This window comes from Calonectris borealis, chromosome Z (genome assembly GCF_964195595.1).
Source record: "Calonectris borealis chromosome Z, bCalBor7.hap1.2, whole genome shotgun sequence".
In the NCBI taxonomy this organism is placed as follows: domain Eukaryota; kingdom Metazoa; phylum Chordata; class Aves; order Procellariiformes; family Procellariidae; genus Calonectris; species Calonectris borealis.
This window is the reverse complement of record NC_134352.1, coordinates 20,179,681-20,201,083: the sequence shown is the minus strand read 5'-3', so window position 1 is coordinate 20,201,083 and position 21,403 is coordinate 20,179,681. Positions and strand designations below refer to the sequence as shown.

The following is a 21,403-nucleotide window of genomic DNA, read 5'->3' as shown; positions in this document are numbered from 1 at the left end:
ATCAACTCTCAGTTATATTCCTAACTGTTTGGGCCTATGAACTCTTTTTCTTTTTTTTTTTTAAACTAATTTTTACTTTTTTTAAGTTTTACATTTTTTATGTTAAGTACAAGTATACCTGCAAATGAGATTGAGTTTAAAAAAGGTAAATTGCTATACCTGTGATTTAAGAAAAAAAAACCTAAATAGAATCAAAATTTATAATGTATGTACAGAAAAGCAGTACATAAAGAAAAAAAGAATCACACGTTCATTTAAAACCACAGAAATATTGTTTCAGTCAACAAAGTGATAAAATACTTCTATCTTCTCAGATCCTGGAACCTGTTCCCTTTACCTGGTCTGAACATACAAACTGGGTGATCTTGTTAACATACTTCAAAAACGGTTCTTTGGATACATTTTGAAGAGAGACGAGTGTATGTTTCCCCCATGGATGAAGATGCAAAAGGATTTCAGTTTTTTTTTTTCTGATGTCTCGTTCACGAAGTTGCTGTTTGAAAGTGTAGTTCAGTATGATGACATTTTGTCATATTCCTAATTCATACCAAACCCCTGAACTCTCCTGGAAAGCCTTATTTCAATCTACCTATCAATGGATAGCTTTTTTGAAGAAAAAATTGCAAAAAGTAATGCAATTAATCACTGAGTGAATACAACAATCATTTGCCCTAACCAAATATTCCCTTTTAAAAAAACATACTATAATCTCCCAATTATCACTACTCATTTATCATTAACTACCAGAATAAATCATATATAGGTCATGTTAAGCAGTACGTGCTATGGTAACTATTAGTATTACCTAGCTGAAACTAATAATCTCAGTTGCTACCATATTAGCAATACACCATTAACTTGAGCCACTGCAGAATTTTGCTACATACTCATCAACTGAAGAGATGGAAATATTCACATGTTCAATCTTTTAAAGTTTTGATAAGCGTAATAGAAGATAATAGGGTATTTGAAATGAAAAGGAGAGCAAACCTTTGTTTCAAAGATCAGTTTTGAAGAAACAAAGGCTACATATAAAGGTTAAAATATTTTAGGCTTGCATGACCAGGACAACTAGCATACCTGGGGGCAGAGAGAATCAAGAAAAGCTGTAATTCACTTAAGCTACAATGACTTCACTGGAGATGCAGAAAACAAACATTAGGAAAAGGAAAAACAAGTAGTCTCATGCTACACTAAAAAATACTTGCACTGAAGCTGAAGTAATTTTGTTAATTCAAGTAACACTTGCTGAAAAGATGCTCATGTTTTTTTGTTACAGGATTACTAAATTTGTTACTCTATTCCAAAATCAAAAATATATCACAGTCATTTGAAGACATTTCTGTGCTTGTAAGATATCACTTTTTAGAATATTTAATCAAGAAAAATATCAATTTTATAAAATAAGAATACAAAGAAAAGATTAATATTCTTTTCCACCACTTGTTTCTCCACCATTCTCTCTCTCCCATGCTATACAACTCTTAGTAAACAGATGACAGTTAAGGAAAGGAAGAAACAAAGATATTCTTTATTGTAACGCAAAAATTACCAACATAACTAGAATTTCAATCAATTCATTGAAAAAGGGGAGAAAAACACACACTTGTGGAGATCTTTGGTTCTCTTGTCAGAGTGGAATGTGTGCAAAAGTGATCAGCACAAGTTTTCAGATACTGCTGATCAATCAAATTAAGCAAATCTCAGCAGGCACAGAAAAACAAGCAATGCTGCTGCCCACTGTCTTGCTATTACCTCTTTCTGCTCCCATCTGTTGTTGTACCAGTATTACAGAAATTAATCACTTTATCCTTACAGGCAGCCTCTGAAGCAAAGACTGCGTGTATTACAAATACGCTCTTATTCTCTGTCTCAGTTTCACCTGACTCCACATGGTTCTCCATGCTTTTCTGAAGCAAACTACCAGACCACTGTGAGTTGCCTGAATCAGAAACTGAACCCTCAGCTCCTGGATCTCAGCTAGGGCACCAGACTGGGGTGGTTTTTCCTGGAAAACAGGGCTTTCTCCACAGGCTACTTACTTACACTGAAGATTCTCAAGGGCTTCAAAATATTTTGAAATGAGGCTCGAGATCCATATGTGAGCTCCTGAAGACACAACTGCAGCACAGAATAACACATGTACCGAAATTACTGTGATAAGTGTGGAAGAGGAGATCATGGGAAGAATATGAAAATAAACAGCATAGCTAGTTCCATTTAATTATGTGCAATGCATCCCTCATTAAGAAATCTCAGTAATAAAAGTATTACAAATCTCTCTTCATCTTTAATTTAAAACTGGATAAATGCCCCATTTACAAAAGGATTAAGATGCTTATGTCCTTTCATCTTTCTTCAACCTTATATAGAAAACATTTCAAATTCTAAGATATAGATTTTAGGGGAGGGCAGGAGGGAAAGAGGTATTTCACAACGTTGCCACTATAGAAAAACTAGAAACAGATGGATCTTATATATTGGTTCGAAATGACCACATTGATTACCAACTTGTTGCACGATTAACTGCCCAACTTAGAATAGCAGGATATTTTCAGTCATCTATTTCATTTAATAGATGCACATTTTAGAAGGAAAAACATGCTTGGTATCCTTCCGCCTTAAAGTTTGTTTTTTGAGTGAAAGGGAAGACAACATTACTGAAGCATTTACGTGGCCCATCAACCTGCCTCACCAGACTTTCCAGCCTCTTTTATTGTGTTAGGGCACAGAAATACAGCAGCTCCAACCAGAACCACTTTCTTTTCAGCACACTTTGTTTTTCAGCAAACTGTGAAGACTCTCTCAAAGTCAGAGCCTCCTGAAACTGTATCATTAGACATCCAATCTCTGACATATCCACGCTTTGCAGTTAGCTTATAAAAATGTTAACTATTATGTATGTTTTGTACAGATAGTCCCAACTCAAAGACAATAGAATAATATAATAAATGAGTATGATTCTTCTCTAGGATTCATTATTTTCAAGTGTGCTAGCATATGCAATTAAAAAAAGTAATTAAAATTACTTACATATTTCCTAAATTCAATGCACAGAGTGACCCCTGCTGGTCTGCTAGGCATCCCAGCAAAGATACAAACCGACGAAAACCATCACTCCAAGGAGTGAACCTGACCTAACTTACGTGGACAATCCTCAGATAAAGAGCGTGCATATTTTATTCAAGTTACAGAATGACTAATACTAATAACTAAGTAGAGGCAAAAATACTCCAGTGCTTGCTATGGACTTTTAAACATTCATTCTTCTTGTTATTATAAACAACAAAATAATCAAGTGAATGGTTTGTAAAGAATGCTTACCATATACCAGTATCTATAGCTGAAAGCCACATTATTATGAAGACTTCCAATTTTTTCCAAAAATTTTCTTAAAAAACATCCAGGAGAAACAAACTTCAGTCTTTTAAATGTTTTAAATGAGAAAAATGTATACTTCCTGTATACATTTCCCAATTAAACATGAATAGCAATTATGACAATAAGCCCCCATGAATAAGACTGTGCTTGCTATTCTTTTATTTTATACATAAAAAGCAAGGTCACAGAAGCATCTAATTATTTGTCTAAATACTGTCTGCTTTAATACACAACTAACTAATATGCTAGGTGACACACACTTTATCACCTAATACACTATTTTATTAATTTAAACAATTAATGTTGTAGGAGAATCAGTTCAAGATCTTAACACTAATATGAGTACGCTAACAGATTAATAAAACAAGAGTATGGCTGTTTATTTGAAGTACTGAATGTTCTCTTATTTTTTATAAATATATGTACTAGACACACATACACACACTTCTGTGTGAAATCAGTATCCAATTAGGATCAACAACTACAAAACAGCAAAGCTTATGCTAAGTGTGAATTCTAAGTGCATTTCTTTGACCATTGGGCTTTTTAATAACACACGTGATTACAACATAAAGTGTGCAGGAATTGACCAAACAGAACAAACATTTGCCTCTGACTTCATTTTGGCCAGGATTAATTCCAAGAATCTAGTAAGAGAAAGCAGTGCTAATTCCCACTCCTGAAGGAAACCTTTGCTTAGAAAGTTTAAGCAATACAAATAGAACTCCAACCTTCTCCCTCTGCTTCAAAACCCCTGCAAATTAAAAGGAATATTCTATAGTGACTGCAAGTTTCCACTGTGTCTAAACCAAGTCGGTCTAGTGTTGCTCAATATGCGCTCATACTGGGAGCTTACAAAAGACATCCCTCATCCCAGCTGCTCAGGAGTAGCTGGAACCCAGAGGCAGAACCTGAACCTTGGAGCTTCTCAGTGGTCACCAGCAGGCTGGCCTGCACCCTAACTCTTACCTCTGATCACTAGTCAAAGTTGTTGAAGCAAACAATTACAACCAAAAGTTATTTTTAAAATGCATTCAACCAGTTCTAACTTAGCACATCAAATCCCTAGAGCCTTCAACAGGAGCTCAAGATTTTATAGAGATTTTATTTTTGGGAGCCATATTTAAATATTTACAATGTTACACAAAAACAAGTAAAAGAAAAAAATGGGTGACATGCTATAAAACATTTAAGAAGCCTGTAATTTGGCTTTCTTTTTCCCCAAAAAACTATACAGTGAACTTTGCTATTGTTTTCTCTGAAATACAGAGTACTACAACATCCACTGTAAAAGTATAAATTTAGACATTATTATGTAAAAAAAAAATAACAAAAGAACACCAAGGTTAAAAGTCAAGCACTCCAAAGTCAGGGAATTCAAGAAATAATGCTGTCCATGTACAACTTAATCAATCCCTTTGGGCTTAATGCCTCAAGAGATAATTAAAAACTTACTTCTCAAGACCTTGGCACTATTCAGTGAGCAAGCATTTTAGCATTGATGCAGTCAGTGTTGCTCATGTTTGATCCCAGGCCTTGCCATTTAAACACAGAACTGAACCAAACACCAAGCTCAGTAGTGCAGTTGCCATCCAAGGCAAGGGATGCCTGGGAATGCCACCCAGAGGGATCTGGACAGGCTTGGGGACTGGGCCCGTGTGAACCTCATGAAGTTCAACAAGGCCAAGTGCAAGGTGCTGCACATGGGTCAGGGCACCCCTGGTATCAGTACAGACTGGGGGATGAAGGGATTGAGAGCAGCCCTGCCAGGAAGGACTTGGGGGTACTGGTGGATGAAAAGTTGGACATGAGCCGGCAACGTGCACCTGTAGCCCAGAAAGACAAACGTATCCTGGGCTGCATCAAAAGAAGCATGGCCAGCAGGTCAAGGGAGATGATTCTGCCCCTCTGCTCCGCTCTTGTGAGACCCCACCTGGAGTACTGTCTCCAGCTCTGGGGACCTCAGTACAAGAAAGACATGGACCTGCTGGATCAGGTCCAGAGGAGGGCCACAAAAATGATCAGCGGACTGGAACACCTCTCCTATGAGAAAACACTGAGGGTGTTGGGGTTGTTCAGCCTGGAGAAGGCTCCAGGGAGACCTTATTGCAGCCTTTCAATATATAAGGGGGCTTATAAGAAAAATGGACAGATGCTTTTTAGCAAGGCCTGTAGTGACAAGACAAGGGACAATGGTTTTAAACTAAAGGAGGGGAGATTTAGATCAGACATAAGGAAGAATCTTTTTCCATGATGAGGGTGGTGAGACACTGAAACAGGCTGCCCAGAGAAGTTGTGGCAATCCCATCACTGGAAGTGCTAAAGGTCAGGTTGGACCTAATCAGCAACCCAATCCAGTGAAAGATGTCCCTGCCCACGGCAGGGAGGTCCCTTCCAACCCAAACCATTCTATGATTCTACAAAAGGGGGCTTTTTATGTTTCCAAGCTGTCTACACCAAAAGAAGGGCCCTAAGTCTATTAGAAATCCTGATTCCCTCTCTGTGGTAGTAGAAAGTAACGCAATGCCAAAGCTATTGCCAAGCCAGCTTCAGTACCAGATGTACTACTACATCAGTAGGCTGCTCTGATCAAACTACAGCTTTTTATCTGTATTAGTTGCAAAGGCCTGATCTCTGTACAGCAGTGCAAAGCCATGCTGTGACTGCATAGGTGTAAGAGTGTATTTGGCTGACTTGGAGATTTCCACACTCAGCTCCTTCTCAGAGTATGCTCTCATGGTACCTTGTCTCCCCTGCCCCCTGCTAGCGGCTGGGCAGTCTGTGCATGCACTGAGCTCTCAGGTTAAAACCACCCACGAGGCATGGATGTTAGTCAGTAATCAAAGTTAAATATTCTGTCTCCAGTGCCTGGGTGATCCAGCATTGAGGCCTCCAAAAGGCTGACAGTCAATGTATATGAGCCATCAGACAGGTTACCTGGCTACTAACTTGCCTTCCCTAGGGAATGATAAATTAGTCCTCAACACTCTCCTGCAAGTCTGCTCATGATTTGTAAATGGAATCATGTTTTACTATCTACAAACTAGAAGTTAAGAACTGTTGTAATGCAGGAGGTAAAAATGGGTTTGTAACTGGGGACTGAGTAAATGTTGATGTGTGTTGCCTACTTATCACACTGCTCACCATAACGTCTCCCTGCTACCTTAAGAAATACAGAAATTGTTTGCCTGAGCCATGAGGAATGAAAATTTTTCACTGTAATCATATTCCCTGCTAGTGACCATGATTTGTGCATACTAGGGATTTTTAAATCAGTTAATTTCAAACATTCTGCTGACGTCAAGAACAGCATTGAAATACAACGAGTTTATATTTAGTGTTCAGGACAGAGGCATATCGCCATACTGCTGCACCCATAATATTTTGCACCAAGTCTTCTGTTTTAAGGTATTACTCTTGCAGGAGCTGCAGAAGATTCTTTGATCGTTTCCTTGGTGTTAAGGGCAAAAAGCTACATTTAAACATGAGAAATAAATGAATTACATATGTCAAGAATTAAGTGAAGCTAAACTGTGTGTGGATGTCTCTGGCTAAGAGGAGCAAGAGAGGACCAGAGTGGCAAGTGGCAGAGCACTATTGTATTGCCTCGCTCTGTCTGTGCCTCCTGGCAAAGTACACAGTCCGCAATGCAATGGAGCATGTCAGTGCCCAACAGAAAGCACATGGGAACAAGCACATAAGGACTTTACTGAGAGTTATCATATAATGCCTCCCGCATCAGGGCAGAGACAAGGTCTGCATTATCAGTGAACATGCAAGAAACATCAGGGAAAGGAGATGACACTGATCTTTGAGCACCAAAGCACACATTGACAACCAGCAGCTCATCCCACAAAGTTAAAAATATGTGCTTGACTAATTCATCAACCAAATGCAAGATTAGGTGATACCTATAGTAAGTTCTGCAGATAAAGGTATGTCACTTGGCAACAATGGTTGCCCTACAAATCCCCCTGAAATACTCTTTTAAAAAATACAATTATTTGATCAGCTCCTGAAAATATTTGGGACTAAGTGGCACAACCTCTTGGTCTTTTTTCTGTTATCTCTGTCATCAGTAAACCTGAAGAGCCTTCCAACTTTCCAAACTTGTACAGTCTACCTTCACGTCTCTTCAGATAACACAGGACTGAGGTGAAACACATCTGTGTTCTTTAGGTGTTAAGCCTGGGAACGGCTCCTGCATGGCTTTCCCCTCCTATAAGGATGTGCCTGTCTCCTTTTTTAACAGATGAGGACAAACGGCTGGATGGGGGCTGGAGACCCAGAGCTCTGATCAGGACTCCTGTCACTCCTGTCCCTGTGCTGCTTTCTGCTTCACAGCTAAGCCACCAATCTAGCAATTTGAACATTTCGAAAGCTTTCATTTTATGACAGATATTATACATAGGAAGAGGTATACTGAGATAAGAGTAGCACTGAATTTTTGCAGTTTCTTCAACTAGCTTATAGAGGGGAATGTTGTCGCTAATGTTCTGTACCTCCCTTCATTGTTATGTACATTTACAGTTATGGAAACAGATACAGGTGGTCCAATTCTCAAGTACTAAACAAGACACATACTGAACACAAATGCTTTACTGAATAATATTAGCAGTGTTTAAAAACGTGGAAAAAAAAAAAATCTGATGTGACAAGTCCGCTCCAAGCACTGCTGTCACCTCAAAATTTAAAGCTGGGAGCAGAAAAGAATAATTGCCTACCAGGAAGACCTTGCAAAAGCCTCTCTTGAGCAAACTCATAAATGATGTTTCTTCTCGTGCACGCAGAGACAAGATGGAGAAGCTCGTGATTGTTTCAGCAACTGTTCCACTATGAGATGCTCCTACAGTCCCCATGAGAAGAGAACAGAGCTGCTGTGGGTGAACTCTCAGGAGTTTTAAAAAGTCACAGAATTTATAAGTGATATAGGGGATGGATATAAGTTAAAATTTTTGAAACAATGCAAAGGACAATTGCTGAGTGTCAAGGGAGGCTCACAAAAAGAAGCCTGAGGAAGACTTTGCTGGGAGGTAGCCAACTGGGCTTCAGAACGTCCACACAACTTGCTTACATGGGTTTTCTGCATATTATCTCCCAATACTGAAAGACCTCAGGTCTATTCTGGCTTTGTATTTCTGGGAGTTATCTGGCTCACCCTGCTGCCTCCAAGCAGGACCAACTATACTTCTTATTCTTGACAGAAATATGTAAGCTCGTACAGACGGAGTTTCCACACCCTACTGCTGAAGGGTGTTCTCGTGCTGCATTATCTTTATTATTCAGCACCATTTCATAATTAGTCTTTTTTACTTCTGGTGGATAGGACAGGAAATTGCTCGGCATAGGACCACAGCATCTCTGATCCACAAACTGATTGCCTCCTCTCTTTTTTCATCAGCCTTTTATGTTACTAAGGATTGTTATGAAGTTCCTGCTCAGTGTTTTCAATATAAACAGCCCCTGGTGTATTTCATTCTTCACACTGACCAGAGATCCAGAAAGCAGCATAACACATTGTATTTCCTCCTACACTGCCTCTCCCGTGGACACTCTTTCCCATACGCTCACGTGTTTCTTAGAATGCAGTACCTAAAATTGGACATGGTACTCCATGCTTAGCATACACTCCTCAACACTGACCTCTTTTTTACATTCGTCTTTCGAAACCCCTTTTGCCTCTTCTGCAACAGCATGACATCAGTGACGTGGCCATCTTGCGATGTACAATAAGCCCCAGATCTTTTCAGGAATATCTGTTACCTAATCTGTTGGATCTTACTCCATGCTACTGATTATTTTTGATAAATACAGCACTTGGCACCAGTTCCTATTGAATTAGCACCCCATTTTCCTTTCTTAAATAATCTTTCCAATTCACCAAAATTATTTTTAATTCTACTTTGTTCTCCAGCATGTTCACAGTCGCTTCCACCTTGGTGTTGATGGCAAATTTAAATAAGGACACTCTTATTCTATCATCCAGGTCATTAAAACATAAGCTCATACAGGACCTCAAACAGACCCCTCTGCAATATAACCAAATAAATCCTTCCACTGTCGGCATATGCATGTGCTTCTGGTACCTGCGCCCACATATGTACAAACATATGTGTGTGCATGCACATCTATGTTCTGTCCCTATCTGAATATAAGGAGATTACGCTGACCACAGTACTTTGCTGGTTTTGATGTTTGCTTAGTGGCAACTGATTTAGATTGCCTTCAGTACCAACAAAACTTGTGTTAACAGCATGCTCACTGGATTCAACTAACTTGCACTTTCCACAACCAACCACATTTTTTAACTAGGAAATAAGGCAGAGCTGTTTTATTGATGCACAAATAACATACATAGAAGCTAGCACTCTACATTGCTTTAAGAAGTCATCCTACAAAAAACTCCACCAAGAAGTAAAAGCTAAACATACTTTCAAAAGTTGGTTGACGTCAAGCTCAAAAAGAAACTTTTCTTCTTTCTTTTTATGTGCAATATTGAACAGTGAGTTCTGATCCTAACCCAGGTTTTGTCTGAGGAACTGTGTAACACAACAGTATTTTTCAGAATATATTTAGAACAGAAAAGGAAAAAATGCAGGCTCATTTTAGAATTTTGCTTAGCTATGCAAATGTGGAAGCTACAGTGGGAAAGAAAGTGGCAGACTTGACAGACTTGCTAGCGGGGTGCTCAGAGTTACACTGCTGTCAGAAATTCCCTAGGTAAAACTAAAAAGAAATAGTTTGTGTTCAAGCATGTTTCTAAATTCCTCAGAGATACCATAAATATTAATAAGAACATATTTTAAAACAGTCTGTTAAATACTAAGGCATGTGCATATATGCTATACTAATATAGAACAATTTAATAAAAATCTGCTCTTCCCACAGGATTCACTAAATTTTTTTTTTTTGGCTCTCCAGAGAAATCCTTGTTAACCCAAACTAACACGTTCAAAATAACAAGATTCAATGATCTGGCATTTTTTAAGAACAGATTACTGACATGGTTTTGAATGTTTCTTAGATGAAATCACTAACATTAACACCTTCACATTAATCGATTGGTGTCAGCAGAATTCTGGAGAGCTATGCTGCAGGCTCCAACACCAAAGTAGTAATCAATTAAGGAAGTCAGCTGAAAAAAATGATGCAAAGATCAGAGTTGTCAATGGCAAAATAATCTCATCTCAGTGGTGTCAAAGGAAGAGTAAAAAAATGCCACATACTTACTTCATAATGCAAGAAAACTATTCCAAATATTTAGCAACTCAATAATTGTCAAATAACTATTGCAATTAAAATCTATGAGGAAATACTTCAGGAATCTATATTCTAGACCACATTTATGTAATTTTACACAAGATACATTTCAGTATAAATTGTACAAGCTTTTTTTTTTTTTTTTACAGTATTAAAGAACATAGTTGCTGAAAAATCCAATTATTTTATTTAGAGAGTACTAAAACGCCAAACAATTAATACGGAATTGAACACCAAGAAAAAAACATACACTGTTTAGTTCCTGGAAATTAATGAACATTTTTACATGTCTTTTACACACTTTTCCTTTTGAATAGGGAGAAACAAAGCCACAGATTTTTGGCTATATGTTCCATCTGTAAACAATTCTTAAGCACAAATAACACTGCTTTGTTGAGCTGCTAAGTTCTCGAACCTGCTGAGTTAGCAAGGATGTCCACAGCAGGGTGTTGAGAAGGGGAGCGTTAAATACCACTCAAAATAGGGTTCTCATTTCTCCATGCTCTTTGTTTGGCTATCGCCATCATGAGGGCCTCTACCATGCTACATGCCATAGAAAGCTACCTGACACAATCTGTAGTGCATTCTTTACCTTCCACAAGCAAACCATCAGAATCTATTAAAATTACTTTACGCCGATAGCACTAGAGACATGACAAATCACAGGCCAAGAGTCAGATACCAAAGAATGTGTCTCAGGGCGTTGGGGCCAGGCCCATTTGCAAGCAAATGATATTGTGTGAAGCTGGCATGCTCAGTGCATGACAAACTGATGCAATTTCAGTACTGTCGGAGAAGCTGGGTGAGATTTCTCTGATGCTGGCTACGGTTAGTGTACAGAATTGTGCAGAGTTCCCAGATTTGAATCACTTGGGGCCTGAGAGGGCTTCACTTGACAAGCCACAAATAATTACACTACACTCTTTCTATTGTACTCTATTATTTTGCCTCTTATCTCTAGGCTTTGAGCACTCATGAACAAGCAAGGTCGCTTCTATTTTGACCATGATGCAACAAAACATTGTTCTTTTGTGATATGATAAATAAAACACAGCCCTGCAGACTAAACATTTTTATCAGGTCCATTTTCCACTTTTATAAGCAACAACAACTTTGGGAGCTTATTAGAAGAGTAGAGGTTGGAAATAACCATGCAGGCAAGTTCATGAGCTTTTCACTTAGGAGTGTGATACAGCTATCTTGTTATTGTAAAAACTCATTTGAGAAATGGGGCATTAAGTTCTTAGCCCTTAACAGATAACAGTTATATCTGTGATTACTTTAAGCAGGTTTTTACCCCCTTTCAAATCAGCAATTTTTGACAATTTAGTTGGTGAGTAGCAAAAAATAGTTTTGAATGGGCAGCATGTTCCCAGTTCTTTCCCAGACACCAAATACACTTCAAAACTAAAATAACTGCATTTTCTGTAGCAGTTCACAAAATGTATTATTTAAACACCTAGGCAGTTAGGAAAGTTTTGCGTTAGTGGTATTATCCTGGCCACCGAATTTAAAGAGAATAATGACATTCATAAGCAAAAGAAAAAGCAGTGGCTTTCATGGTTTAAGGAACTAATTTCTATTCACCTTTTCTTAGTGTACAGAACATTCGCCTTTCAGAAGAAATTCCCTTCCTTCTCCCGTGGTCTAGGCAAAAATCAGACTTTTAATTTAGAGTTTGCATTACAAACCAGATGGTACCAGTTTTTTTCAGCCTTAAAACTATCTTTAGAGGTTTTCTGAAGCTGCAATTAGATACAAACCATCTAGTAGTAAAGGAAAAATTCAAGTATGAAGACTAAATGCACGCACAGAAAAAATGATTCTACCAAGTACCTTAAGACTGTTTCTGATTCCCATTAATATATTCTCCTTATGTTTATTTTTCAGATAAATGTACAGTAGCAAGTAGGCACCAAAAGGTAAAGAGAAAATGTTAAAGGACTTCTTAGCTGACAGTGCTGAACTTAGAGTATATTCTCCTACTTTGTCCCTAATTCAGGCCAACATAATGATTGTCTTATTTGAGAGGAGACAATTACTATCCTCAATGACACTCCTGACAAGTTCTTACCAAGTTGTTTTAAAACACATCTAAAAATATTCTTTCCCTCTTCTCAACTGACACTAAGAATTTATGGTAAAACCTGGAAGTCTGATATCGTAACATTTCTGGCAAGGGAAGGTAAAACCAAAACTACCAAAGGAACAGATTTTCATATAGATGAGAAATATGGAAAGGAAATTTAAAAAAAGCATAGTCAGCCATACTTCAGAATCTGCTTGAGCTTTGTAATCTCTGTGTCAAACAGGGATTTTTAAAACATGCAGAGGAAATAGTGCAAAGATTGTACTCCTACCAATCACACATCCACATACATGTTCTGCACGCTCAGAAAAAGGAAAGGCCTCTGACATTTTCTATTCAATACCAAAAATAGATGTTTTCAGTATTTACTGACTTTGTATGCTCCCTCACTACAACATAAAAATGGAAGCTAGGTCTTTGGCTTTTAGATGGAGAATAGATCTTTAATTAAAACCTAGCTTTTAAATGTTCTCTAACTTGCTTTTAAGAATGGAGTGTTTTGGAGTTTCATCTAGTGTATGTCATTGTGCGACATAATTTTTCTTAGAATCTGGAAGAAATCAGAAAAGCAATAGGCTAATAAATTTTCTGATTCCATAATGGCATAGCATTCAACTCCAAATTTGTTTTGCCTTTTTTTGAATATCCATTTCTTCACATTTTTCAAGCAAAGTAAATATTTTTATAACTTTACTATAAATCTATTAGTCCATTAACTTATGATTAAAATGAAGACACGATGATTATGTTTCCACATCTCAAAAGAACAAGAAAGTTAGGTTGTAATTACCATCACAGCTTGACTGCAAGGAAGACACATGATGAGGGAGTCCTATTCCTGGAAGGAGCTCGACTACTAAGCAAAGAGTACGGAAGGGAATCTATATGCAAAGAAACAGAACCCTGTGCAAGACCAAAAGTAAAGGCAGTTAGCTGAAGTATATATGGTCACTTTTCATAAAAGCAGTTTGCTGTAATCAATACAAACTTGCTGCTGAACAATTGATTGTTTCACCACATAATCAAGATTCTTTGTTTGTCCTTATGTAAAAGATGATAGGAAAGCTTTAGATTTCATTATTTTCCAATTTGGAGATACTGCAGCACATGAACACTTTCTGCCCTTGTATAAAAAGGGAATCCATTTTTAAAAAGTGAATCAATTACAGGAGGAGACAAGGAATATAAAAAATAAAATAATGAAGATCGGTAATTTTTATCTCACTGTTTTCAAGGTAGAGTAGTGGGAGAAAAGACTTTCACAAAAGTTTTATACCATTTTCACTATATTAAAGAATTAAATAGTCAAACAACAATACCATTTTGGATAGACATTACTTCCCACAGCATCTCATCAGGCAAACAACTATTACCAAGTGTAGGTAAACCCTTTCAAGAGTGATTTTTGAAACTCTGTGTACCATGTACACAATTCAACAACTGTCACCTAGAGGCCTTGGTCCTAACTGAGACCCACAAACATTGTGACATACAAATAAATAATATACTAAATGGAAGATGCCAGTGGAGGTTTGGCTGTCATTTCTTATAAATTACTTACTCTAGCTACACAGTTTCAACATGCAAAAGCATCTTCTCAGATTTCCTATTTATATGTTTTTAGAGCTGAAGGTTGTTTTGAACAGGAGGTGGAGCTCTCACTGCACCAGCAGAGGAGGAATGAGAGGAAACATACTTTGTTTAGAACCTGGAATGGAGATGGTGCTCCTTTCTCATGATATGCTCTTTCTGTACTGTGTTATTTCAATGCCTAAAAATATCCAAGCATTACTGTTGTGCCCCAAATACTTTATTTAAAAAAAAAAACCAACCACCACACAATGTTTATTGGTTTATGAAATGTGAAATGCTTATAACATGATATATAGGTTGAAATAATAATGAAAAAAAAAAATAGACTGTTCCTGGAAAGAGAGTATCCATGTTCTAGCTACAGGATCTTTATCATCAGGACATCTAAGAATAAACAGTTTGTTAACTACATATACTTCTCCTTTCGTTTTCCATTAAAAATACAATGCCACTTTTAAAGGGAGTGAAGATACTTCTGCTTTGTCATCAAAATCCCCTTCCAGAATGCTCTACAAAATGCTATTTTAACCCTCCCCAAGCCACAGAAAGTTCAGGCTTATAGAAAACTGAAAATGAAAAGTTGATACAAATCCTCATACAATTCTTGTAAACAGGAGAGATAGAGAGAGTTGCTTACAATAAGTGTATTCAAAATGCAGCAGCTGGAAAGCCTCCAAGAGCACACTTCCATGATGCACACCTAACTCAAGTACTTCCACTGTACTCAAATGTAGCACTGAAATTCTACCACCCAGAGCTCTGCCATGCAAGCCTGTCTTCTCTATGTTCTCCTCGCTGCCAGGGCACCAGGAAGACCTTTCTCCACCTCAGCAGAGTTGGGTCGAGACTGACTAAACTCAATAGTCCTCAGTGGCCTATGGAGTAAGAAACACCATTAGGTCACTAAGCTGCAGTATAAAGTCTCATTGATTTCTTTTCTGTTTCTTGTGAATTCAAAGATGATCATTATAAGAACCACTGAGTTTTACATATACTCAGCCTCCACACAAGCAATCCTTTAAATTCCTCCGTATAAAGACATTCATGAAGGAACTTCAAAAAAGAGGCAGCTAAGGCCAAGAAGAATGCGATCATGTAAATTAGCAGCACAAACAACCTGCTTCACAAAGACTGCAAAAATTAAAATCTGTAAGTGGATGGATATCTGGTGATATTTTCCAATGGATAATTTTGAATTGTAATGCTTTGAAGAATTGTCATTTGAAGTTTCCAGTTATTCTAAAAATAAATACCTATTATTAAAAACACTGCTTTCTAAAACTGCTCCTGCAATACTAACTTAATTAATTTAATAACCTAGTCACTGCTGTAGATGAAAAACACATCTTCAGCTTCTTCAGGACTCACCAGTCACCTAACATAAAAATGATATCATATACTGAAATTCCAAGACAATTTCATAAATGCCATGACAATCATGACTAATTATCAATTAAACCTGGCATGAATTACATCAGGCATTAAAAAGTTCAAAGACCAATTAAAATGTGTGTTACAGTAATAAAAAAAAAAGGAGAGATCTATTACATCTTCCCTCCTGTTTCATTTTAAAGCCTGGGGTGTGCTCACTCCTGGGAAGTAAAGAATGTACATATGCTTAACACTACCTTTGTTGACAAGATTTTAGAAGTATTATGACTTGATGCTATACAGACAGAAAACACCAGCAGGAGCAGTTAAGCATGAATCCTTTTGATGGAATAATTCCATTGGTAGCATTATATTATTAACAAAGTTTTGCCACTACTACCTCTCAAAGATTCAATGGAATTCAAATAGATCTTTATTGTGATGCATGTTTGAATGCTCTGCTACCCCCTATCTTTCTGAAAATGTAAATTCCTCATCAAAACCACAAATCAGTAGATCTTGGGAGAATTGGGTAATGGATGTTTTGCAGTTATGGTTTACTGACAGAATGTGTCAACTTTTGGTCTTTGAGATGGTAAATTGATATAGGTAATCATGCTGCTGCTTCTTGAACGCCCCCCGTCAGGAATACATCAAAAGTGATTTCTTGCTCAGAGAAATCTTACATGGCCCTTTCCGTTAGGATTTTATGACTGTGAATCGGGGGAGGTTTGAGCAATTGCACAACTATTAGAGATCACTGGAGCTATATGTCTCTGCCTAATCTGTCTACACCGTGAAGCAGATTAAACACACAAAAAAAGAAACTGCTTTAACTGATTGTTATGTAAACATTCAGTCAGTTTTTCACTTTGGTTTTATCTTTTTCCAGTTTCTGCCTTAGCTGCCTTCACGTGCCCTGCAAAATTCTGTGCCCTACTTTGTACTCTTCAAGTTCCCGTTGCATACCAAGTGGTCAGTTTCGTATCACTGACTTAAAGTCTGTCAACAGGAAAACTGACTGGAGGAAAGAAATTTAATCATCACTGCTGATGCACAAGTTAACCAAAAAAAAAAAAAGTATCTTCAATAACAGCAATCTTTGGCCTAAATTATCAGGTCTATTTCTTCCACTAATACACACTCTTTCATTGGAACTGAAAAAACCAATGGTCTCATATAGCATTTTTTGACATTACAGAATCATTGGCATCTGTCAAATTATCTTTATCCTCTTCATCTTCCCATGTAAGAGAGAAAAGTACCTGTACAGACCTACTCTGATGCCCTTATGGAGATACCAGGACTTCTAAAAATTCTCTATGAAGACACTAAGACAATAAAAAAGTCTAATTGATCTAACAGATCTAATATTTCTGTTTAACTTCCTTGAACTTGGAGTAACTGGTCTGTCACTGACTTCAGTAGGACTTGTGACACAAGGAACACTTGGTGAGCTGGTACAAGCCAGACTGGTAAGCAAGAAGTCTTCATACTAGCAAATTTCATACTCAAGGCACACAGAGCCTCTTCAGATTTTCTAAAACTACCGAGTTCACACTGTCCAGAGACTCAGTGAAAGGGTTAGAATAGTAATACTTCAAACTGTTTTTACATACACTCACTTACATTTACATAAACATTATTACTTCCTCCATGCTTTATACCTACAATACTTATAAATATTCCCCCTTTATCTTTCACATTTATCACTTGCTATTGTTGCTTACTCTTAGGCTTCATATGGAAGAACATCTAACAACTTCCCTTTTTGACTCTACACACATTTACTTTAACAGTAAAGAATGCTGAAATACATAAGCTATACCAAACTTTAAGTCCTTGTAGTTTTATACTTTCATAAACAAAGACTGTAGCCCAGTAATTAAACTGCTTCCTCTATGGAGGTAAAGTCTATGGACTTTCAAAAAATCCACAGTACTTTAGAATCTTACCTGTCATATCTTATTTTGACAACATTTGCAACTCCAGGAGCAATTTGGGGAGTAGTATTGAAAGTGTTAATTAAAAACGTAGTAAGCACATGTGTCAGTCAAGTATGCCCTCTGCTCTACAACACATTTAAATGTATGTCACCTTGACCTGCAATACACCACTGTAAAATTTTTTTGGTCAATATAAATCAAATGTACACTAATTTATTCAGTAAGTTTCCTAGCATCTGAATCAACTTTAGAAATCTAACTAATATTTATTATTCTGTTATTGACAAAGGGAGCATATTTAAATGATAACAAGAACACATGGGTGTCATTTCGAAGTTGAATAGTTCCCTAGGGACATCCTTAGTAAGTGTCTGTATTTAAAGGTCATTCACTGCCAAATTATGAACAACTGTTGCATTTATTAGCACAGGCTCAATAGTCTGGAAGCTGGTGTCATCAATTTAAACTGACAATGAAATCTAATTGTCCACAAGGAAAACAGACATTTTCCTTATTCTGTGTTTCACCATTTTATGTATACCTCAAACAACTGGAACAAGTGCAGTCCGTCCACTTGAGAGGTGTGGGAAAAGAGGTTGCCAGTAAAGACTGAGGCAAAAAAGTTGTTGAGTACCTCAGCCTTTTCCTCGTCTATTGTTACCAGTTTGCCAGTCATGTTCATCGGGGAGGGTACGCTTTCTTTGACCTTCATCGCCATAGTATTTTAAATGTTAATACTATACATAAGCCTGATGATGCAAAATAACTGAAATTGAATTACCTATATAATTTCATAGAAAAAAACAGACTTCACTGAGATACACTGCACTAGTCTGGGATTGCACCCCTTCTCTTTAATTTGAAGTTACATTTCAAAGAGATTCAATACTTCACAGTGTCACTTCCTCCACTTATCTCAACTTCTCTAATTCATCAGATTCAGGTACCACAGAACTGGTGAAACATCTACTTAATGACAAAGTCTTCAACACCTTGCAATCCCCATATTTTATAGCGGTATATACCAAACGCACAGCTTCTGACTGTTAACCCCCACATAATGAGGTCCAAAAGAATGAGAGCTGATATGGTCTGGCCACAGAAACATTCACAAGCTCCAACTGTCCAAGTGAAATCACCTTTTTGCTCAATGCAAAATAATTCTTATGTTACTGTTTTTTCTTAGGTAAAGATCTCTGCCTACACAGTATCTTCCCAGCTAGGGCAGAGCAATGGCAAGCTCTCATTAACCTCGGTTTTGCTGGAGGGAGGGCTTATAGTATACTCATTTGCACCAGCCATGAATTTCTATGCTTGGAACAATACTTATGCAAATTATTTAGCAATGTAACAAACTGACAATTACATTAGAATAAGCCTTGCTCATGCATAGTCCATAAGGACTTTAAAACATAAAGGAAATACACCATGTTATTATCAGAACAGACTTCTGTATCCTCTCCAACAAGCATGCCTGACCCAGAGGAACTTTAGCTATGACTTCCACTATAGTTTCATGGTCGGGGAAATCCTTAAACTGATGCATCTGATAGCATAAAGCATGATAATTTCTATATGGGATGTGGTATAGAACCCCTCTTATCTGATTGAAGAGGCAAAATAATCACGCAGAAACAACTACCAAACTCCATTGAGCTAGAGCAAGTTTCAGATGCATGAGTTTGACTCATCATGAGTGACCTGAGAGGAGCAGTTCTGCAGTAATCAACAGTGCTGTGCTAATCAAACATTTTCACTTTCAAGATCATTTTCTTGAAAGAATTCTAGAAAGATACAGTTTCATTTCTGATTTCTTTGACACTTACACAGTTTAACATTTATAGAATTTAAAAAACCAAATCCTCTAGATAGCAGGATTCACTGATAGAATTACTATTAAACAGATAAAAAACACACTAAAAACAAATACTAAAAATACATATTGCTATGAAAAATCCTGTTTGTGTGATATGCACATCTTAGAAATCACTCTGTCACTTCAACTAACCTGCCCAACTGGGACATGCTGGGATCAGTCTGTGCTATTGTAACCACACTCAGTCGGAATGTTTTAATGCCAGTTTCATTCCCCAAAATCATGCAGACATGGTGTAGGGGACCACTTGCATTTAAGTTCAACTACGAGATGGAAATATTAACACAGTTACACTTCCACATTAACGCATCTAAAGTGGTTCGTAAAAAAGGCTAAAGGCTTGTAAATACTTGCCAGTACTGAGGACCAAAGAATATACAGCATTAGCATCAGGGAGATGTAAGGGAGAAATGCAACTATGCCTACACAGATCAATCTTCTGGCAATTCTACAGGATTAGATTTTTTTCCTGATATTTCTTAATAGATCAGAACTACCAAATGAATACATTTAATAAAAGAAGCTAGCTTTGAATATCCACCTTCAGTCAAATGCCTTGGGCTTTGGTCCAGAGCATCCCCTGTGTCCACCCAGCAACATGTGGAAAAGTGTTACAGCCCAACAGCTCCATGGGATGAGAAAACCACTGACGTTGAAAGGGACCCCCAAATATTGTGTAGACTAACTCCTCTGCTCAAGCAGGATCAGCTAGAGCAGGCTGCCCAGGACCACGTCCAGTCAGGTTGTGAGAACCTCCAAGGATGGACACTTCACAGTCCAGTGCTCGACCACCCTCATGGTAACAAAACGGTTTTGTCTTACGTTTAAATAGTATTCCCTATATTTTGATGTCTGCCCATTGCCACTTCTCCTGTCACCAGGCACCACCGAGAAGAGTCTGGCTCCCTCTTCTTCATTCCCTCCCTTCAGATTATTTGTACAGAGTGATGACATCCTCTGAGCCTTCTCTTCTCCAGGCTGAACCATCCCAGCTCTCTCAGCCTTTCCTCATGCAGGAGATGCCCCAGTCCCTTCATCATGTTTGGCCCTGCACTGGACTCACTCCAACCTCTGCGCTGGGGAGCCTAGACCTGGACCCAGCGCCCAGATGTGCCTCTCTCAGCAGGGCCGAGCAGTAAGGAAGCGCTACCTCTCCCCGCCCGCTGCCCACGCTGCATTAGCCGCTGTCGCTACCGCCACCGCTCCACAGCACGAAGCTCGCCTGAGGCAGGAGATGCCCGACGGGCCGAGGCCACCCCTCCTGCGCCGAGGGGGTCAGGGCAGAGCGGCAACCCCGCCCCGCCCCGCGGGCCCCTCAGGCCGGCACCTGCGTGGCGGCCTGGCCCCGGCGCGGCCCCCGCTCGCCGCCGCCACATCGCCACCCCGAGGCGCGGGGGTCTCCCGCCCCGCCGCCCCTCACCGTGTAGCCCCGCTCCAGCTCGCTCTCCTCGTAGCGGAAGGAGGGGATGTACACCTCCATGACGGGCCGGGCCGGGGGCGCCGGCTCCCCCTCAGGGCCGCGGGCTCCCAGCGCGCGGCGCCGCCGCAGCCATCTGCACGCGGCACGTGACGCCGCGCACGTGACGCCGGGCGGGGCGGGGCAGGGCGGGGCGGGCGGCCCGGCCGTTGGGCTTCGGCCGCTGCGGCTCCTCCCCGCCAGCCCGGGCGAAGGCTCGTCTGCCCGGGGCCACGGGCGGCCGGGAAGGGGCGGGGCGGCGCGGCAGGGCGTATTCGGGGGGAAACCCGCTGTAACCGTGTGCGGGGAAACGGTGCCGGCGGGGCGAAGGGACGAGGCCTTTCCCCGAGGCAGGTAGAGGGCTGCCCGCCGGCCAGCGGGGCCGCTGCGCTACCCGCAGGGTACGCAGCTCTGGGGGTGGGCTGTGAGGT

At 39.2% G+C, this 21,403-nt stretch overlaps 1 protein-coding gene across 4 annotated transcripts in view; it reads right to left on the bottom strand.

Annotated features, from left to right (window-relative positions):
• The window catches only part of SNX24 (sorting nexin 24), a 92,272-nt gene extending 71,180 nt beyond the window's left edge, over nt 1–21,092 (bottom strand). Inside the window, exons 1-2 of one of the 4 annotated variants that reach the window (XM_075138459.1) lie at nt 20,937–21,021; nt 13,521–13,633 (exon numbers count right to left, since the gene is read on the bottom strand). In XM_075138459.1, the coding sequence (XP_074994560.1) occupies nt 13,521–13,550 (30 nt within the window). In that variant the 5' untranslated portion in view covers nt 13,551–13,633; nt 20,937–21,021. Of the gene's footprint in view, nt 1–13,520; nt 13,634–20,936 lie in introns of all 4 variants that reach the window. The other 3 variants (XM_075138458.1, XM_075138462.1, XM_075138460.1) reach the window with 3 other exon arrangements.
• Nucleotides 21,093–21,403: the final 311 nt, after the last annotated feature.